General features: G+C 31.3%; 1 protein-coding gene and 1 pseudogene across 1 annotated transcript; one reads left to right on the top strand and one right to left on the bottom strand.

Moving 5' to 3' along the window:
* The first annotated feature begins 5,022 nt into the window (after positions 1–5,022).
* Positions 5,023–6,973, top strand: LOC126850701 (leukocyte tyrosine kinase receptor-like). Its single transcript, XM_050593957.1, is given in 2 exon segments — positions 5,023–5,339; positions 6,260–6,973. Coding segments are annotated over 2 exon segments (630 nt in total). The 5' UTR covers positions 5,023–5,066; the 3' UTR covers positions 6,617–6,973.
* A 5,894-nt stretch (positions 6,974–12,867) lies between these two features.
* Positions 12,868–14,867, bottom strand: LOC126850594 (uncharacterized; annotated as a pseudogene).
* Between the last annotated feature and the right edge of the window lie 6,730 nt (positions 14,868–21,597).

Genomic DNA, 21,597 nt, shown 5'->3' with positions numbered 1-21,597 from the left:
TAAATTTTATCATTAGTTATTTTTTTAAATAAATTTATCAAAAATATTTGTAAATATCTACATATGTTTTTTAAATTATATTAAAACTGTATTAACTGTAGACTGGGTGTACCAAATGTAAAATAATTAGGATAAAGTTCTGAAAAGCTCTTATTTCTATGAAACTTTGTCAAAAGCTTTCTTTCATAAAAAGATATTTGGCGACTCCTGCAAGAAACTCATATTTTAAGAGAAAAAGGTAAAAAGCCCTTTTCGGAACTCCACTCATAATTTTTAATACTATCTGTAACTAACATTTACGTTTGCATCAATTATCTAAATAACCAAATATAATTGCATATCTGAATTGTGCTAGCATTGCACAAGTCAGTATAATTATTGATTTTCTTAGCATAGCAATATTAAAAGTATTTTACTCTTGAGTGCAACCCTTCGCTCTTAATTCAATGTCCATAATTCGACTATATAATTAATTTTGTAATTGACTTTATAATTAACTTCGTAATGATAATTGCATATAATGTTTATTGTCCAGAATTGTTTTTTAACGCACGCGTGACTCTTTTCTTCTTTATTACTTTTTTAAAATAATACTAGCACATTGTTAACACAATTTAGCACAACTGAGAAAATTAAAAAAAAAAATAAAACATGGAATTAACTAAATTAATCATTTTTCTTATTTTTTCTTATTTTTTTATATTATAGTTTCAATATTTGAGAATAATATAGCACAAACTTAGCACAACTTTTGATATTAGTTAATTTTAAAAAGGAGGAGACTAACTTCGACTTGGGTGATTCAACCTCATTATTTTTTTATGCACTTATCATCACTCTAAGAACGGAGAGATAGGAACCTGTAGCTTTCAAGATCTTTAAAAAAAAAATAAATGCATAGGTAGGAATTTTCCGACCGTTATCTGATGAGGAATCATTCCTCGAAACATCACAATCGGTAGATTTTTCATTATCTTCACGTCGAAATCATACCACGGACTGTCAAGCATTATACCCGAGTCTTCCATTTATAGACTAACTGATCACCAGCGTAGCAGTAGAGGTATAGTTGCACTAGCATTGTCAAGATCAAGACAATGTGTTTGATCGCCGCGATGTTGTCGTTTAATTTCAACGAAATTAACAATTGCATACCTGAAAGTAAGTCTTAAATTATTACGGAAATATATGTTTTTGTATTTATGTGTTAATAATTCAATATAAATAATATACATATATTTGATAGAATAAAATATCTTTTAATAGAGAATATTTTATAATGCGACATTTTTTTTATTTCCAAAATTTATTTAAATTTTTTGGCTTCTAATAATTTAATTTATAATGCTTTAAAATGATTGCCAATAATAAGTTTGATAATTTATAATTAATAGACACATTTGCTTTTTGAGCTTGTTTATCTTCGGAATATTTATATACTTATATAGTATTTCGAGAGATTTTATCCAACTCTCTTTAAGAACTAGACTTTTTTATTTAAAGTCTCGATTTATCAAATTAGTATTTAATATTTCCTTATATCATTATAGCACTTAATAGCATTTTTTAAAATTCTGAAACGGTGAAAAAATCAAGTTACATAAAAGAAAAGAATTGTTTTAATCTCTATAAAAAATTATAGACATAAAAATATGCAATTATAACATCAAGATAACTCTAGTCAAAATTATCCTTATACTTTTTGATATTAATTCATGTTTTCAAATCTTTCAAATCTTCCAAATATATGTCAAATCTTTCATTTTGAATGTAACAAAATAAATGACCAAAATTCTCTAATAGTTATCATCTTAGAAGAACAAAACATACAAATTGCGAATCAAAAAAAAAAAAAAATTAAAATATATGTGATCGATGATGGCGTGGCTGGTGTGCGCACAGATATTTGGCAGAAAATACATAATTCGAAACAACAGTCTATGAGCAAACGAATGAAAGTAGGAGGTACATGGATTTATAAGAAGCAAATTGGCTTTGATAAAAATGGCTTACTAATTTTCTTCAGCATATACCTATATCTAAGGTTTGCGATTATTTTCTATAAAAAAAATAATTTTTTTACATTGTGTAAAATCACTCACATTGTGTAATTTAAATTAGAGATTTTTGGATCAATAATTTACTAAATATTTTTTAATATAGATATAGATTAATATATTTTGTTTCTAAATAATTGTACAGTAATATATAGTAAAATAAAAATTTAAAAGCAAAGTAATTATGCAAGAGATATTAATGACACTAAAAAAACCTCACAAAGGTAAAAAAAGTACGCCAAGTACATAAAAAATATTCCTTATACGCAACAAAAAGTTGAAAAGATGTGAAAATTGAAAAAATATTTACCTCTAAAAAATAACTTATAAAAAAATTGTTCCCAAAAAAATAAATTTCCTAAAATCTGAAAAACCTGAAAAAACCTGAAAAAATCCCTAAAAAAAAAGATCATAATATTACTTAACCTTTACTGCAATAATGTTAATCACACCAATTTTGAATTTAAAAGTCCATGTCAAATATAGATCGATTTGTTTTAAAATTAATCATAATCTTAGCAAAAGCCCGGAACGAAAGGGTTAATATTAAGTGACATATAAAAACTTGGCGTGCCTGAAATATAAATTTGAAAAAAATTATTAAAAATCATTATCAATGTTAATAAAAATGTATGACTTGTAATGCGACTCGGGCACGCCAAGTTTATACGTCACTTTAACCCTTTCGTTCCGGGTTTCTGCTAAGATTATGATTAATTTTAAAACAAATCGATCTATATTTGGCATGGATTTTTAAATTTAAAATTGGTGATCGATGTGATCAACATTATTGTAGTAAGGGTTAAGTAATATTATGATTTACTACTTTAATAAAAACAGTAATATAATAATGCTATTTTCTATGTTATACAAAATATTTAATGTTATACAAATTATTTGAAACATAAATGTAATTTTTTAATAAAACTAAAATGCGTTTTAATTTTTTTGAGAAAATCCATAATATTTCTATAAATGCAAGATTGATTTTATGACAAATATTATTTCAAATTATAAATATTCACAAATTAAATTCCTTCTACTTGGCTTAATTATTGATTTCCAATTTAGTTTTTATTTTTTAGGGAACAATTTTTTTATAAGTTATTTTTTAGAGATAAATATTTTTTCAACTTTCACATCATTTTAACTTTTTGTTGAGTACAAGAAATATTTTTTATGTACTTGGCGTACTTTTTTTACCTTTGTGAGGTTTTTTTAGTGTAAATAAATTGTAGACATTTTTAAAATCTTTTGCGATCGCGTGTAATGAGGTACATACTACGATGAACATACGGAATTATTGCCTACTCGCTCTCACAGTATAAATAATAACAAAGTGAGACATCCTATATACAAAACAATAACTATATACAGGATGTCCTGCAAAGATTGTGCCAATGTTCGTGAGCGGGTATAGCACAGTAAATTGAACAGAAAAGTCTTTTACCATTTTGATCTGTAACACTTAATAAAAGAGTTATTATTGTGTAAATTCTGACCAATCAGCGCCGACCTTTACCACGTCGATGAGCCGCACGCCTAGTAGTGGTGCGCCGCCGTAATGGTGGATAATGACTACTCACGCAGTCAATTTATCTCCCGCTCTCTCTCTCTCTCTCTCTCTCTCTCTCTCTCTCTCTCTCTCTCTGTCTCTGTCTCTGTCTCTGTCTCTCTCTCTCTCTCTCTCTCTCTCTCTCTCTCTCTCTCTCTCTCTCTCTCCCGTTCTTTATCTTGGCGTTGCGATACTACTGTTAACTGCGTCACTTGATACATATCATATGCGCGCTCATATATATTGTTTCTCAAGGAGTATTTGCACAAGCAAATAATCGTATATGAGCGCTGTAAACGCGCTTTGAGGGACAAAATCACTTTGTATGTGTACGTGCGGACATACGACGGTATTATTGTACAATTATTTAGAAACAAAATATATTAATCTATATTAAAAAATTATCTATATTAAATCTATTTATCTATATTAAAAAATATTTAGTAAATTATTGATCCAAAAATTTCTATTTAAATTACACAATGTGAGTGATTTTTTTACACAATGTAAAAAAATTATTTTTTTCCGACCGCGTAGCTTGATTTATTTATTAGAAAAGCGATTTAAATTTTGGATATTATTAGATAAGCATATTATAATTTCATAACAGTGTATCGACAACGCAAAGAAAGTAACGAGCAAGTTTTGCCTCTGATAATGACCGACATCGAATTAGCGATTCTAAATGAAACCTTACTGTAACATTCAATTTAATACGTTATTCTCGCGAGTTTTAAGGTTTCGTCACGGCAAGCGTGGAACACCTTCCACCCCCATCCCGGAGTGTAATTATATCTCGATTCTACTTTTTGTCCACGATTCCTTTTCCCGCATCTCCTGTCAGGCGAATCATACTCCCGTTCGTCGGCGCAACCGAACATCCGCGCGACGGAGAGGTCGCTACGGCGGACGCGCGCAGCATTCGACGGTTCGCGGAGGGAAAAGTCGTCGCAATATATACACTCACACACACACACACGCACACACGCACGCACGCACGCACATATATATATATATATATATATATATATATATATATATGTATTTTTCTTTATAATATTTATTATGTATTTTATTATGTATTTTTATTATTATGTATTTTTTATTATGTATTTTATTATGTACTTTATTATGTATTTTTCATTATAATATTTAATACAAAATGCAATAATGTCTCTTGTGACATTAAACTATATATTTTTTAATGAAGTATAAATTTAAATTTATTTTAAATATTTTACAGATATTTCAAGGAAAAGTAAAGAATTTAGCTAAACGTGGCACAGAGATATCCGTTGCCATAAAAATGATTTGAAAAAATGCTTCCTCGCAAGAAAAAAAGAAATTATTACAAGAGGCCAGACTTATAAATCATTTCCGACATAAATATGTGCTAAGATTGCTGGCCGTTTGTTTAGACAAAAATTCTCCAATAATTGTGTTGGAATTATTGAATGGAAATTGGTGATTTACTAAAATATTTGAGATATAATCGAAAATTGGAACCGTCAGATTCGCACCCTCTGCGTCTGCAAGATTTATTCGCGATGTTTGAAGATATTGCGCGAAGATGATATTACCTAGAAAATCTGCGTTTTGTTTATAGAAATCTCGCATGCCGAAATTGCTTATTGTTAGTATCCGCGAAAGATCGTGAGAACGGTGTCATTAAAATTGGCGATTTTGGATTATCTTGGGATGTTTACAAAGATGATTATTATCGCATGGTAAATACAATTATGATAAAAAATTAAATTTTTGAGAAATGTTTAAGGAGTTCTTTTTTTGTTGTAATAATATAATATATTTTAACAACTTAAGAACAATTATTTCTATTTATAGAAAGTATTTCCTAAGTAGATACAAAAACTTGAAGGAAATATTTCTTGGCTTATTTTAAAAAGAAAAAGTCCTACATGTGTCTTAAAGTGCTTTGTTTTCAAAATAGATATTAATATTGTGCAAAAAACTTGAAAATTTTGAAAATCTTTAAAGATAAGAGGAAAATATTTTATTCAAATTTGATACGCATGTTATTAATGTGGTATTATCACACACTTTTTATTAAATCATTTTATTTAATCATATTATTATATTCTTTTTTATTATTACCTATATTAATATTATATACATTATGTGGTTTTTTTCATTATTACATGCATTATTATCATATATACACTGTGATTCAATGTGATACAAATATGATATTAAGAAATGATAAATTTTTTACCATATCAATGAAACATTTTTAGGTTCACCAAGATCATGCGTACAAGTGTTTTCCATTTTTTTTTTTTTTGTAACAACACAGATTGTTCTCTAATAAAAAGTTAGACTATATCACATTAATATTACGCATATACCAAATTTAAATAAAATATATTAAAATCTTTTGCAGATTTTTGAAATTTTCATTTTCTTTGCACAACTTTGTATTTTGGAAACAAAGCAATTTAAACATATGTTTATATAATCTTTTTTTCTTAAAATAAACCAAGGAATATTCCCTTTAACTTTGTGTTGTTACTTACTTAGAAAACATTCCGTGTAAAGCAAGAGATAAATGAAAGCATTTTGCTTTAACAGGAAGTCTCTAAAAATAAGTAACTTGAACTAGAAGATTAACTTCATTAAAATCACATTTTAGAAAAGAGGACAAGGTCTTCTTGTTTGCTGGATGCCACCGGAATCTTTGGTGTATGGCGGAGTATTTACTTCCCAGAGCGACGTTTGGTTATTCGGGGTTGTGATGTGAGAAATTTCATCGTTGGGTGAGCATCTCTACACTGGCAAAGTTAATCAGGAAGTGATAGATTATATACGCGCTGGAGGCAGGTTGCCGAAGCCTCTCAATTGTCCATCGACTTTGTACGAGTTGATGCGACGTTGTTGGAGTCCAGCAAATGATAGATCAAATTTCAAACTTTGTTTCGAAATGATTATAGCTCTAAGAAAAAACATAGAAGATTCCTTATTATATCCAGTGGTTCCAGATATTATTTAGCCAATAAAATAAAATTAATTAATGACATTAGTTTTCAAATGATGCGATAAGAAGCTCAAGTGTAAAAAAAAATAATTTCAAATATTCGACCGTTTTTAAGTTTAATCTTATATTGCTATTGTTAAGTATCACAAAAGAATATCCAAACTTGGCAGTAATTTTGTGATAGTCTGTTCAATCAATAAAATATCGAAGGTACGATAAAGGAATAAGAGTGCCGGATCTAAACAACGGTATACACGAATGTTGATCGTCTCTTTTCCCTAGCGATCATCGTAGCGGACACTCTTCTCGACGTATCTTCTCGACATAGACACATAAGTACTATTCAGATAGAAAGAACTTTGTAACAATAAATAGGACAAAGCACAAACTTCTTGCTTTAAAAATTTTGCGTATAATTTCTTTAAGTTGTATCAAGTATATAAGTCACTTTGTTTAAGACTTATATATTGTATTGCTCCATGTAGCAATCTTTTATAGTACTCACTTGTAAAGAAAAAATACAGACACATATTTAGTTCTAATTACGACGTAATTGATTTACCATTAATTACTAACAGCTACAATAGTTTTAGAAATAATGCCTCTTTTATATTATGTTTGCATCTTGCTTAATATTCTCATATTTTTTTTTTTACTTGAATGCTTAATCAAAATTTACATTTCAAACATTTTCTGGAATTTTTTTATTCTCTTTCCTACTTTTATTCAAAATCTGGATGTATTATATGACTGAATTCAAGAATGAAAATATTTTTTTTAAATGCAGTTAAAAAGAAAATATAACAAATCATTTAAATTTGTTGTAAAGAAATAATTACTTTCTTATACACGATTAAATTCCGATTAAGTCCGATCAATGATAAATTAAACTAACAATAAGATAAAGTTATCAAATTTATATCTTTCCTACTTTCTCCTTTTTCACATATTAAACAACAATAAAGTTAATAATTTTCTTTGTATTATTAATGGAAAAATACTGCAGGTATTAATGATAAGTTAAATTAATCGGAATGTGATTTGAAGGTGGGTCTTTACACATACATAGCAGGATATATCTTACCAGGCAATCTATCATTTTTTGACACAGCCGACATTGCCGAAATATTTCACGTACTAACAATAAGATACATACATATACGTATACAGGGTGTCAGATAAATAAGTGACCAAATGAAAGATGGAGGTGGATTGGGTCAAACTAAATAAAAAAATCCTGAACCTTTTTTTATATCTGTCCATCCGGCTAAAAGTCGGCGTAGATTGGCAAGATTCAATAATATTTCAATAATAACGCCGAATATTGAATTATAAAAGTATTTTTTAATTTATAGTTTAATTATTTCTTAATCAATAGATGTCATGATCATGAAGTCCTTCTTTAAGTTGATTACTCGATTTTGCGATTCAATTATTAACTGTGCATTATGCTGCGTCATCTTGTCCTCTAGATCAATATGTAGTATGCAGTTGCTTAATCCGTCAGTTTTCAAAGCCCGGTTCCCTCGTCACATTACGTATTTCTGTGCGATTCGAGACAATCATAATAAAAGATTGTTCTAAAAAATTTTGGGATTCAAGAAGAAATATATCGTCAGATGACTCGGTGAGAAGTTCACGAAAACGGAAAAAATCAACGAAAGACTTGTTTTTGGATGAACTACGTCGTCTGAAAATTGAATACAAGCGATCTTTTTTCCGTGAAAAGACTCGACGAGAACATTTGAGATCTCATCACAACAACAAACGTCCAAAGAGAGACTATTCTGACAAAAAGAATGATGAGCGTATCGCTAAAGAATACAAACGAGCGTCGCATTCTAGTTGAAAACAGTCAAATTTTACCAGGTGAACAAGGAAACATTTAAAAAATTGATTCGATGAAGGAAGCGGTGAGCGTTATCTGCGAGATGCGTTACGTTCCAGTCGATCGTACTCAAGTTCGAGCAAATTAAAGTCATCAATGTCAGCGAATGGAACCGATAAAAAAGAACATCATGATCAATTATATCGGTGAAACAGCTAGATGTCGAAGAGACGGATAAACATGTGGAACTCGATGAATCAACGCTGGGTTTTTTGGGAGATGATCCAGGTAAAGATAATCAAATAGGTCCTGATATCCATGTAGCAGTAGCGGAACGTTGGGATAAAATTTTGCGAGACGGCTTATCGAAAGATCAGAAGCATGATCTCCAAGAAAAATATCCAACAATAGGTAATTGCTGTCTCATTAATGTCAAAATTAAATTTCAAGAGCAAGTCTGTCTTGTCTGCTTTGCAGATTAAGAAGAATACTTATCAGTATCTGGCTCAAAATCAGCTAGAAGCCGGCATCAACGCTATCAGCACGGAGGTTAAATGTGAAGAAAACTAACAAGCGTCAATGTATTAAAATTTATCAAACACCGTGCCAGGCAGGATTCTGTCTGACTTACATTATGATATATCTAAAACAAGAAAATAATTTATTGTCCCGGGACTAAATCCTACTGTAAAGCATATTGTCGACGATTCTTCGATCGACAAATGCCTGTTCGGCGAGAAATTTTACGAGAGTCTTAAAGCGGCAAAGGCTGTGGAAAAATTTTCCAAGAATTTAGTCAAACAAGTTACCAGACAGCGGAGGAATTTCGGTATTGAAACTCGAGGCGAAAATCATAGATTCCAATAATCACGATCAAGACAGGGTGCATATTTGAACCAATCCGGGAAGTCAAACTGACACTGTCCCTCCGGGAGTTGAGTCACTGGAGCACTCAGCGGAACAGAAATTGAGAGACTTCCAAGAACAATCGTCAACATAAGGATTAAACACGATGAGAATTGCAGGAAGAGTGCAATATTTTCTCCCTGCATAGAAAAAATTGACTACCGATCTATTTATTTTACAATGTGTAAAAGGTTATATTATTCCATTTGAGAATAAATCACATTCACGACTAAAAAGTATAGAGCCAAGATTAACAGTACAAGAAATGTATGCTTGTGAATTTGAAATTGGTAAATTGCTTGAAAAAGGTGCAATTTCTAGATGTAATTTCAATAAAAACCAATTTATTTCATACTTTTTGCTCGCTAAACTTAACGGTGACATGCAATTTATTCTTAATTTAAAATAATTGAGTGCGTTTATCTCGCCTCACTTTAAGATGGAGGATAAAAAGATAGCTATTCGCTTAATACGTAAAGATTCGTTCACGTCAACATTAGATATGAAAGATTCCTATTTTTTGATTCCCGTAGAAAAATCATGTCGGTAATACCTTTGGTTTAGTTTTAAAAAGTTATACGAATTTAATTGTATTTCATTTATATACAGTTCCTTTCATGTTCACTAAATTAATGAAACTGCTCAAAGTTTGAGGACGAAGACGAAAAGGTTTTTATCGGTATTTTATCTCGATGATATTCTCTTGTTTAGACAATCAACACAAAAATATCGAAAAAACGTTAAAGAAACCAGACAGTTATTAGAAACTTTAGATATATAGATTTTAAATCTAGAGAAATGGCTCGTACCATCAAAACAAATAAAGTTTCTCGGTTTTCTTTTTGATTCAGAGGAATTTTGTCTAAAATTGACCAGAGAAAAAAGAATTCAGATATACGATATAGCAAGAAAATTTCGGGATTTCAGTTTTTGTAAAATTAGGGAACTCGCAAAATTATCGAAATTCTAATAGCTGCATGTCCTGTTAGATACGGATCTTTGTACACAAAAATTTTGGAAAAAGAAAAAATTTTAGCGTTAGAGAAAACAAACGAAAATTATGATAGAGATGACAATTTTGGTAAAAATAATATCAGATTTAGATTGGATTGATAATATAATGTCGTGCACTAAACCAATAAGGGAAGAATAGTTTGAGATGGAAATCTTCAGCGATGCATCCATAACTGATTGGAGAGTTTCCTGTGACGAATGAACATATGGTTTTTGGAATAGTCAAGAACAAGAGGAACATATTAATTTTTTTGAGTTAAAAGCTGTATTTTATGGGTTAAAATGTTTCGCTGAAGATAAACACTTGTGAAATACTGCGCATCGATAATACAACAGCATTGTCATATATAAATTGTATGGGTAGTATTCAGTTTCCGAAGTTATCGAAACTAACGAAAGAAATTTGAGAGTGGTGCGAAGCGCGCAATCTGTGGATTTTTGTTTCCTATATTAAATTAGTACTAGTGAGAATAAAGATGCAGATGAAGAATCGAGAATCGTACAAACCGAAATCAAGTAAGAATTAACTGATTGAGCCTATAAAGAAGTAAAATTGGCATTCGGAAAATTCGATATATAGACTGTTTACATCAAATGTCAATGCAAAATATACAAAATTAATCTCTTGGCACAGAGATCCGGAAGCTTGTAGACGCGTTTATTGTATCGTGGACTGATTTATATTTTTACGCTTTCTTCCCGTTCGCGATTAAGAATAATTCGAAAGATAATTACCGACAAGGCAGAAGAAGTTTTAATTGTACCTCTTTGGCCTACACAATCATGGAATTTTCTGTTTAAAAAATTACTTGTAGCAGATCCAATTAATTTTATCCCTGAAAATGATCTATTCATCGATAATTGCAGACAACATCATCCATTACGAGCGTCGCTTTCCTTGATTGCTGCGAGATTATTAGGCAAGCGTTTATTTTAAAAGGCGCTCCTTAAGATTTAATACCAGTGATGATGGCGTCATTATCAAAAGGAACGATTAAACAATATCAAAAACCGCTAAATTTATGGTGAAATTTATGATGGGATTTTTGCCAAGATAAAATGATTTGTCCATTTCAGGCTCCGATAGCGAAAGTTCTCGAATTTTTACGCGTTGTTTAAACCAAGTTTAAACATACGGTACATAACCTCATATAGATCAGCTGTAGCATTAATCGTTAGAAAAGGGAGAGGGCAAAAGCCGATTATTAAAAGATTTTTTTGTGATACGTTTCATTTACGACCTCAAAATCCGAAATATGAGGAAATCTGAGATCCAGACCCAGTGTTGTGTTATTTAAAAATGCTTGGGCCGCACGAGAATTTATCGTTTGAACTAGTCATGCTGTTGGCATTAGTTATTGCTCAAAGAGTACAGACACTTACAAAAATAAGAATTAGTAACATTAAAAGAGTTGAAACAGAAATAAGGATAAAAATAACAGATCAAATAAACACTTGTCCAGGAAGGACTCAGCCGTTGTTAGGACTGCCATTTTTCAAAGAACAACCATGTTTATACGTGGCAACAGTTTTATACCAATATATAGAGCTCTCGACATGGATAAGAGCTGAGAATGAAGATATATTGTTACTGATGCATAAAAAATCGCGTCGAGCGGCGACAACGCAATCAGTTAGTAGATAGATTAAAAGCGTAATGACCGAAAATGATATAGAAGTAGATATGTTTGGCTCACATAGCACAAGACATACGGCTATGTCAGCAGCATTTCAAAGAAGTACAGATATGCATGCAATTCAGAAAGCCGCAGGTTGAACGGCAAAATAAAACTTTGCACGATTTTATAATCGGCCTGTGATAGAAAATACGAGTATAGCAAATTCTATTATTAACGCATTTAAATTTGTTACCAAAGTTTATTAACCCTTTGCACTCGAGCGGCGCCGAAATTGCGCCCGCCAGATTTGAAGTGTCAACTCGAGCGGCGCCGATACGGCGCCCGGCTGATTTGAAGTATCGACTCGAGCGACGCTGCTGCGGCGTTACAGTCTTTTGTAACTCGATCTGCTTGTTTACGATGTGTGATAAGATATTCCTCCCGGAAATACTTTCGTGGACCAGGCTCGGCTTACACTTTTAGCCAAGTCTTAGCTCAGTTTAGTTAGTCTCAGCATAGCATTCGCTTGAAATGGTCAAAAGAATTATACGAGGTGGTGTGGAAGTACTCGTCAAGAAACCCAAGATTTTATTGGATTATATAAAATATATGGATGGTGTTGATCGGGCCGATCAACATGCATCAACATATTGTTTTCTACAAAAATCGCTGAAATGGTGGCGTAAGCTTCTTTTTTTGGGGCATGGAAATTTGCCTCATCAATTCTTACCTTCTCTATAAACAAGAGAAGACTAAAAAAGGGGAAAAGCCACTGAGCCATTTGCAATTTTTAAAAACACTTGTTGAGCAATTGAAAAGAACATATCGCCAGCATCGTGAGCAAGCGTCTACGTCACATTCCGATGACATCAGACTCAAGGGAAAGCTGCACATAATACTTAAAGGGCCGAAAAGGGACTGTAAGGTTTGCTCTGACCGTAATACGCCTGGAGGTAGGCGGGAAGTAACATATTATTGTGATACGTGTCCTGATAAACCTAGAATGCATCTTGGGCATTGTTTTACGAAATATCATACAAGAACTAATTACAGAGTATAATATTTCTCAAATTTTGTTGTTTTTGATATAAAAATAAATAAATTGGTGAAATTTTATTATTTGTATACGTTTGTTTGTTTATAAATGATTTTAAAGTACTTGTAAAATGTTTCCCTAATTTGGCCGAAATCGTCTCAAGTTGCTGGTTTGCGCAAGCGAAAAAGGCCTCGAGTGCAAAGGGTTAATAGTCGTTTACGATTTAAAAATTGTTTATGTTCTAAAGTTATATGTATGCTTAAATACGTTCAAATACAAATTGCATTAAACTTTAAACACCTATATATTGATCTAGAAAACAAGACGATGCAGCATAATTATACGATCAAACAAACTTACCTGTAAGTGACGTTCAATCGTTATTATGCTAGACGTCTTGTCCGAATAGATCAAACTCACCCTTCTATTCCCAACTCCTTTTGATCTATTCGTTATGCAATTTGTTGGCTTTTAAATGTAATGCTGTCGTGACGTTATGAGGTAAAGTTACTAGATTGACAAAGTACCGCAATTTTGATCTCAAGAAGATAAGATAAAGTGAAAATGGCGTCCGATAGTATAGTATAGTATAATATTGATAGTAAAGTATAGATATAGATATTCGAAACTTATGTGTCTTTCTATGAATATATTTTGTAATGTAATTTTTTTGTGAATGAGGGAAAATAAAATCATAAATCATATAAATCAGTAGTTTTCATCATAGTTTTATTTAATGTTTTTTTTTTTTTTGATACAGATATTTTCATAGCTACACTTCTACTACTCTTGGCAGCTGCTTTTACAATATTGTTATATTTCTTTTTTAATGAAAAATGCACTTTTCATATCCTTTCTGTCCACAAACCACATAAAGTTTCATGTTTTAGTAATTGTATCTGCAGACCATGATATTCCTCTCTGTGTGTTATAAAGATTCTTTGATCTTTTTTAAATACTGTTTCAAATATTGCATTTGATTTTTATAACTTTTTTTTCAAAAAATTATTTGCATTTAAGTCTTTTTCAAAGTTTTCTTAACTTTTGTCACTGTTTTAAGTATCGCATTTGATTTTTGCAACTTTTTTCCAAATATTACATTGTTTCTGAGTTTTTCTTAGTCTTTCTAACTTTTCCTTAATTTTGTCATATATTCTTCATCATAAATGTTATGATTTGATTTATTTTTTTGATATTTCCGTATCGATTCAGAATATCTTGATTTATCTACTTCATTTTCATTGTCATCGTTGACATTACTGCAGAAATTGACATTACTGTTTCCGACGACTTTATTTGCATTGTATTCATATCCATCTACAAATATTGTTTAAAATAAATAATATAATAATACATATGATTATAACAAAATAGTTCAAATAATGAATACCTGCATTGTACCTTTCTTATATCTAACAATAAGTATTATTTTATTATATAAGACTTACAAGAGTCTACATCTTTAACATCAGTGAGATCAGAGGACTTTGCTTTTTCTGAATTATCTTCCTTTTCGTTATCTGTGTTTTTATACAATAAATTACTGCAAATGGGCGAAGTTTTTGTTTATCTTCTCAATTTTTTTCAAATTGATCCTCTCCAAAATGCACATATAAAATTGATGTAATGATTATTCTTGCAATACATAATATTTCACACAATTATAACTCATTAATTATACCTCACAAATTGCAGTCTCTTTCTCTCAATCTCAATGTGTGGCTCTTTTTCTCAATGTGTTTTTTCCGATTAATTTAAGCCATTCTTCACGTCTTTCGCTATTTTTTTTCGCCTGTTGGTAAATTAAATAATCTAGTTTTTCCCGCTACAATTATTGCAACTTTCCACGCAGCAACCTGGCATTTTTGTTGATATTGTCTTCTTTTTTGAACAAATACGCTTTTTTCATCTCATAACAGGATCAGATTCAGGTTAGAAAAATTATACTTAATATAGATAGCTACACAAAGTGTGCACTATCTACACTATCGGACACCATTTTCGTTCCATCTTATCTTCTTGAAATCAAAATTACGGTGCAAACTTTGTCAATCTAGTGAGTCCTATGAGGGAACCAAGCACCCTCTATAGCCGAAAACACGAATTTTTAAGCAGACTTTAAAAACTGTGACGGATCGAGCAACTGACGTTACTACATATTGATCTATTCGGACAAGCGTCTAGCATAATCACGATCGAACATCATTTACAGGTAAGTTCGTTTGATCGTATAATTCTCAATCCAAATCATATTTTGATCATTGAAAAGTTAAATCAGCTTGACTAATATTATTAAATTGCATAAAAATATGTTACCAAAAAGTTTTAAGGAGCAATTTGCGGATATACATGCAAATATTTTGATTATAAATCTTAAAAGTTTTTAAGATTATATAAACAAAAATCAAGAATTTTCTTAAACGTTTCAGTCCTTGACTGGACAGTAAAAATAAAATAGGATAAAGTTCTGAAAACGATAAACCTCCAATTATGCTGAAATTTTGACCAAAGCTTGTCCTTGACTTGAGCATAAAGCATCTTGAAGTTTTTTTGCCGACGAGATCCCGTTTGCCCCTTATGCTCCCTCAAAGTTCCAAACATTATTACTGTGTATCTCCGAAAATATTCATTTTAGAAAAAAAAGTTATAAATATAAAATGAAGCCCTTAGAAAAACCTACAGAAAAAATTATTTAAATTTATCACATAAACTCATTATTTTAGAAGTTACGTGATAAAATAATAATTTTTATTATCATGTTAATACAATGTATCAGACCTGATTCATAGAGAAATATTAATACATTTTCTTCAGTTGTAGATTCCCAAATCAATTTCTTTTTGTAAACCCATGTGGAACTTTTGCATTAAAACGTGTATGTGTGGAAACAATATGTCCTACCCCCTGCCTTCTCCACTACTGTTAAAATTAGACACATTGGATTGGATTGAACCTTTTTTAGCATGAAAACTTGTAAACTCATGTGGAACTTCACTTCGCATTAAAAAGTGTATACGTGAAAATAGTGTGTTTTGCTCCCCCTACAGGAAGGCTTCATTATCATTAAAATTAGACACATTGGTTTGGATTGAATCTCGCTTCGCTTGAAAACTTGTAAATCCATGTGGAACCTCACTTTGCATTAAAAAGTATATCCATGGAGGCAATGTGTATTAACACGATAGCGTTAAAATTATTATTTTATCACGTAACTCCTAAAATAATGGGTTTATGTGAAACATGTACATAACCTTTTTTGTTCAGTTTTTTAATAGCTTCATTTTTTGTTTGAAACATTTTTTCTAAAATCAATATTTTCGAATATATGCAGCAAAACTGTTTGAAACTTTGAGGGGGCTTAGAGGGCAAACGGGGCCTCATTGGTGAAAAACCCTCAAGATGCTTTATACTCAAGTCAAAAACAAGTTTTGTTTAAAATTTCAGCGCAATCGGAGATTTATTGTTTTCGGAACTGTACCCAAATTTTGTCTAAAGCTTAGTTCTCAAATTATAAAAAGAAAAAGTAGCAGCGCTGTAGTGCTCGATCAGAGCGCCTCACGTAAGCACTTGCATCGGACAGTGAGTTGCGCCTTTGCCTTCTGTACTCATCTCGTAATTTGCTAACTATTTTTTTTATAATTTAAAAACTAAGCTTTAAACAAAATTTTTGTACAAAAAAAAATAGTCTTTGAATTCATTCAAAAATACCTTTTAAAGACGCACGGTAGTTCTGGATCACCCATTGTAAGCCGCGTGTAACAGCTGAGTGCTCATGCATTCTACCAGGTGCGCGGCTCACCAACGTGCGCCTGACTAAAGATCAGCGATGATTGGCCAGACTTTATTCAATAATAATTTTTTTATTAAGTGTTATACAAAAAACTATAAAAGATTTTTCGACTCAGTTTGATCCGCTCTATCTGCACACGAGTCTTGTCCTCATTAATCTGGGACATATATACATATATGCAGGGAGTCCTGCAAAGATTGTGCCAACGCTCGTGAGCGGTCTTGTCGCGAGGCCAAACTTTTCGTTGCCGTGCAACACTATGAAACTCGCCGCTGTCACATTTAAAGCGTATGTCCCATGGTCTAGCCACGCGGTAGCCGCGCGAAACGCGTGCCCTATATATATACAGGGTGTCCTGCAAAGATTGTGCCAACGCTTGTGAGCGGGTAGAGGACAGTAAACTGAACAGAAAAGTCTTTTATGAAACCCGCCGCTGTCACGCCTAAAGCGTACGTCCCAGGTCTAGACGCTTGATAGCCGCGCGAAATGCGTGCTCACTCGCCAATACTTTTTAATTAATATTTCAATAATTATTGCAAAAATTGCAAAATGGTAAAGGACTTTTCTGTTCAGTTTACTCTACCTGCTCACGAGCGCTGGCACAATCTTTGCAGGACACCCTGTATATATATATATATATATATATATATATATATATATATATATATATATATACAGGATGTCCGATAATTCGCGGATTACCCTTTAAGGGAAGGTAGAGAGTGTTATTCTGAATAGAAAAGTCCTGTACCATTTTGTGATTTTCTCAATATTTAAGAAAATATTAATTTTAAAAGATCAGCCAACGAAGTGCCGCGAAAAGCTCGTGGCGCGAAAATGCCTCCCACTGTCAATTGATACTCGGTCCGCGTCGAAGCAATGGGAGGAGCAGTTTGCGAGCATGCTTCGCTATGGCAACCGAAAAAAATACACACATAATGAAAAGATCACATACATAAAACGGAGCGCCCATTGTACAGGACTTTTCTATTCAGAATAACACCCTCTACCTTCCCTTAAAGGGTAATCCGCAAATTATGGGACATCCTGTATATATATACAGAGTGTCCGGCGTCAATCGCATTACCGGTCGTGTGCAGATAGAACAGGTAAAACTGAAGACAAAAGTCCTGTACCACTTTGCTATTTTTGTAATAATTTTCGAGAAATTAATTAAAAAAGATATACCAATTCGCGTGCGTAATAAGCGCGCAGTAAGAAGGCACAACCTATTGATGTGTGGTTGCTCTGTATATATATATATATATATACAGAGTGTCCGACGTCAATCGCATATATATATATATATATACAGGGTGTCCCATTTTAAAAGTTCCACCCTCATAACTTTTCAGGATCAACGTTTAAAGGAAAACGACTCGGATAAAAGTTGTAGGGAATAGGGGGCTATCTAATAGTGACCTTAGATTTGCCCTTTAAGGTCATTTTTAAGGTCATTTGAAGGTCATTTGCAGATAAAACGGATTAAACCAAGCAGTAAAATTCTTTATAATTTTTTTGTATAACGCTTAATAAAAGAATTATTATTGAATAAAATCTGGCCAATCATCGACGATCTTTAGCCGGGCACACGTCAGTGAGCCGCGTGCTTAGTAGTGGTGCGCCGCCGTAGTTGTGGAGCGTTCTCATACACTATCAGACGCGTGGCTCATCGACGTGCGTGCGGCTAAAGATTGGCCGGATTTTACTCAATAATTTTTTTATTAAGCGTTATACGAAAAAATAGTAAAAACTTTCCTGCTTGATTTAATCCGCTCTATTTGGCCATTACGAGTGGAGAGATTATTATCAGACATTCTGTATATGTTCCTGCTATATATAACATAATATAATAATAAATTATAATATATAATGTGTAATATATAATATATAATAGTAAACTAATACATTAATATTATAAATATTTATAATATTAATGTATAATATATAATATATTATATGTATAATAGTAAATTAGTACATTAATATTATAAATATTTCTAATATTAATGTATAACATATGTATAATATTTATAAAATACACATAATACATTATATAATAAGAGGAGGCTTCGTTTGCCTACATTCCCGATTACCTACAGCTTCATTTGCCTACAACGTTTTGCCGACAGCTTCAATTGCCGACATTCCCGATTGATTACAGAGCGATTGCCTACAAGCATTATTGTACACACATAAAAATAAAAAATACGAACGTACGTTTGTGCACATGTCATTATTGTGCACATACATATTGTACACATGATATTATTGTGCACATACACATTGTACACATGACATTATTGTGCTCATACACATTGTACACATGACATTATTGTGCACATACACATTGTACACATGACATTATTGTGCACAAACACATTGTACACATGACATTATTGTGCACAAACACATTGTACACATAACATTATTGTGCACACAATATAAGAAATTCATATTAACGTTTTGTACACATAACATTATTGCGCACATACACATTATACACATTCGTATGATGTTAGCCGATGACTAACACTTTTTTTAAATAATTATGTGTGAAATCAATTGTATTTTGTTTGTAGATGATTGTAGTGCATTTATTTTTATTTATAATTAGTTTATAATTAATTTTTAATTAATTATTTAATTGTAGAACATGAAACTAGCCGACATGTACTTATAATAATGCTTGTAGGTAATCACTCTGTAGGCAATCCGGAATGTAGACAAACGAGACCTCTCCTATAATAATATATATATTATATATTTTTAATATACTATATTATTAATTATAAAATAATAAATAATTCTATTATTAGTATTATTAATATTTTAATTTTAATTTTATTATTATAATGTATTTATTTGATGGATATCATTACTAAAGTATTTTCTTTTTTTTAAGTAAAAAAGTATTTTCAACTTATTATTTTACTCATATTACGAAACCGCCATTATATATGCATTACTGAATTTACACTACCTCAGTAGTATGTGCAAAATTAGCCAGAAATAAGCAATTTCCTAGAATCTACTTTCATTAAAAAGTATTTACTTTAAAAGTTAAAAAAGTATTAAGGTAATTAAAAAAAAATTATTATTTTCTTGCAGCATGCTGAAAACAATTTTGGAATGCGAAAATAGTACTGTCAATACTTTCAACGCATTTCAGAAGACACTCTTTATTTTTAATCACAAGTTTAAATATTTACTATCTAATAAGAACGCAGATGGTAATACATCACTTTCAAAAAAAATAATTTTTCTATGAATTGATTATTGTGCACAGACTGCTAAATTTTTTTATTTAATTCTAGATTTTATTTTGTGAACAAATAAGCTAGAAGTATAACAGGCAGAAAAATATCTATTATTTAATAACAAAGACAAATTTTTTGTTCTTATAAAAGAGCACACTCGACTGATTCTAATAACAGAAGATGACACATATACACAGATACATAACTACCAAACACATATCTACCAATCAGAAGTTTCCAGATATAGCGTTTATACATGGATACTTATCAATGCGCGATAAACCATCTCAACAAGTTTTATACCAAGTACAAATATCAATTCGAGTTTTTTATAATAAATTCCTCTTTACCTTCCTAAAAAGGCAATAACGAGAAAAATATCAAGGCAATGTCCCAAATCGAGACTCAAATCCTTTTTCGCTTGCCAAGCGACTGCACTTATCACTGGCAATGAGTTATTCAGACTCTGCACAATATTTCTCATTCATTTATAATTATCCATTACTTTAATGTCGTTATGTTATTTTAAAATCCATGTTCAAAATCTATTGATAAGTAATCGTTGCTGTTTATCTAGTTCATCATTAAATATATAAATAAAGCAAAAAATATAAATTATATAATTCAACTTTTAATAAAGGTAATAAAGACAAATTATTGGTAATTAATCTAAATTTTTTTTTGCAGTTCCCGAATAATATAGATGTAAAATAAGCGACGCGGTAGCATCGCGACGCCAAGATCATAAAAAAACGCCAATTATAAAAGAAATCTGTCTGGCTTGTCAAGAGTTTTGCCTATGTAAGGACCGCGGCGCTACCAAGTAGCTTATCCGGAGTTTTATGTCTATAATACTTTCGATTAAAATATCTCTAGGAACTAGAGCTCTCTAGGAACTGTCTAGAAACTAGAGCCGTAATCAAAAATCTAATTGCACTTTTATCATATAATATGAATGCAAGTTTTCGATTGCAATCAGTTTGAATAAGATTGGTGCTGTCAATCCTGAGAAATGATATTCGTATATAGCAAACGTCTTTTTTTTCCCGGATAAATTTCAGACTCTCATGTACGTATGCTTGCACGCACACACGCAAAGCGATTTTGTCCATCAAGGAGTATTCACACTATTTAAGTTTGATTATTTTTTTGTGTACACTCTTTTATAAATGATAAATGAGAGAGAGATAGAGAGAGAGAGAGAGAGAGAGAGAGAGAGAGCGGGGGAGAGAGATAGAAAGAGCGGGAGAGAGAGGGAAAGAAAGAAAGAAAGAAAGCTTTATTTATAAAGCGCTCTGGGACGAAATCCCCTCAAGCGCCATAAATACTAATACTAATACATATATACTAATACTACATATACTAATACCAATACATAAATGAGAATACATTTAAAATTACAATGTGTGCGCAATATTCTTAAACATGTAAAGAAAGTGTTTATGCATAAATGTGGTTTATAATCAACAATCTTAAGGCATGCCAGAGAGAGATGCAATAGTATACTAAGCATTCAAGAAACATTCCCCAATTTATATCCCAA

The sequence above is a fragment of the Cataglyphis hispanica genome, chromosome 6, assembly GCF_021464435.1.
Source record: "Cataglyphis hispanica isolate Lineage 1 chromosome 6, ULB_Chis1_1.0, whole genome shotgun sequence".
Classification (NCBI taxonomy): Eukaryota; Metazoa; Arthropoda; class Insecta; order Hymenoptera; family Formicidae; genus Cataglyphis; species Cataglyphis hispanica.
This window is presented reverse-complemented; position numbering and strand designations above follow the sequence as displayed.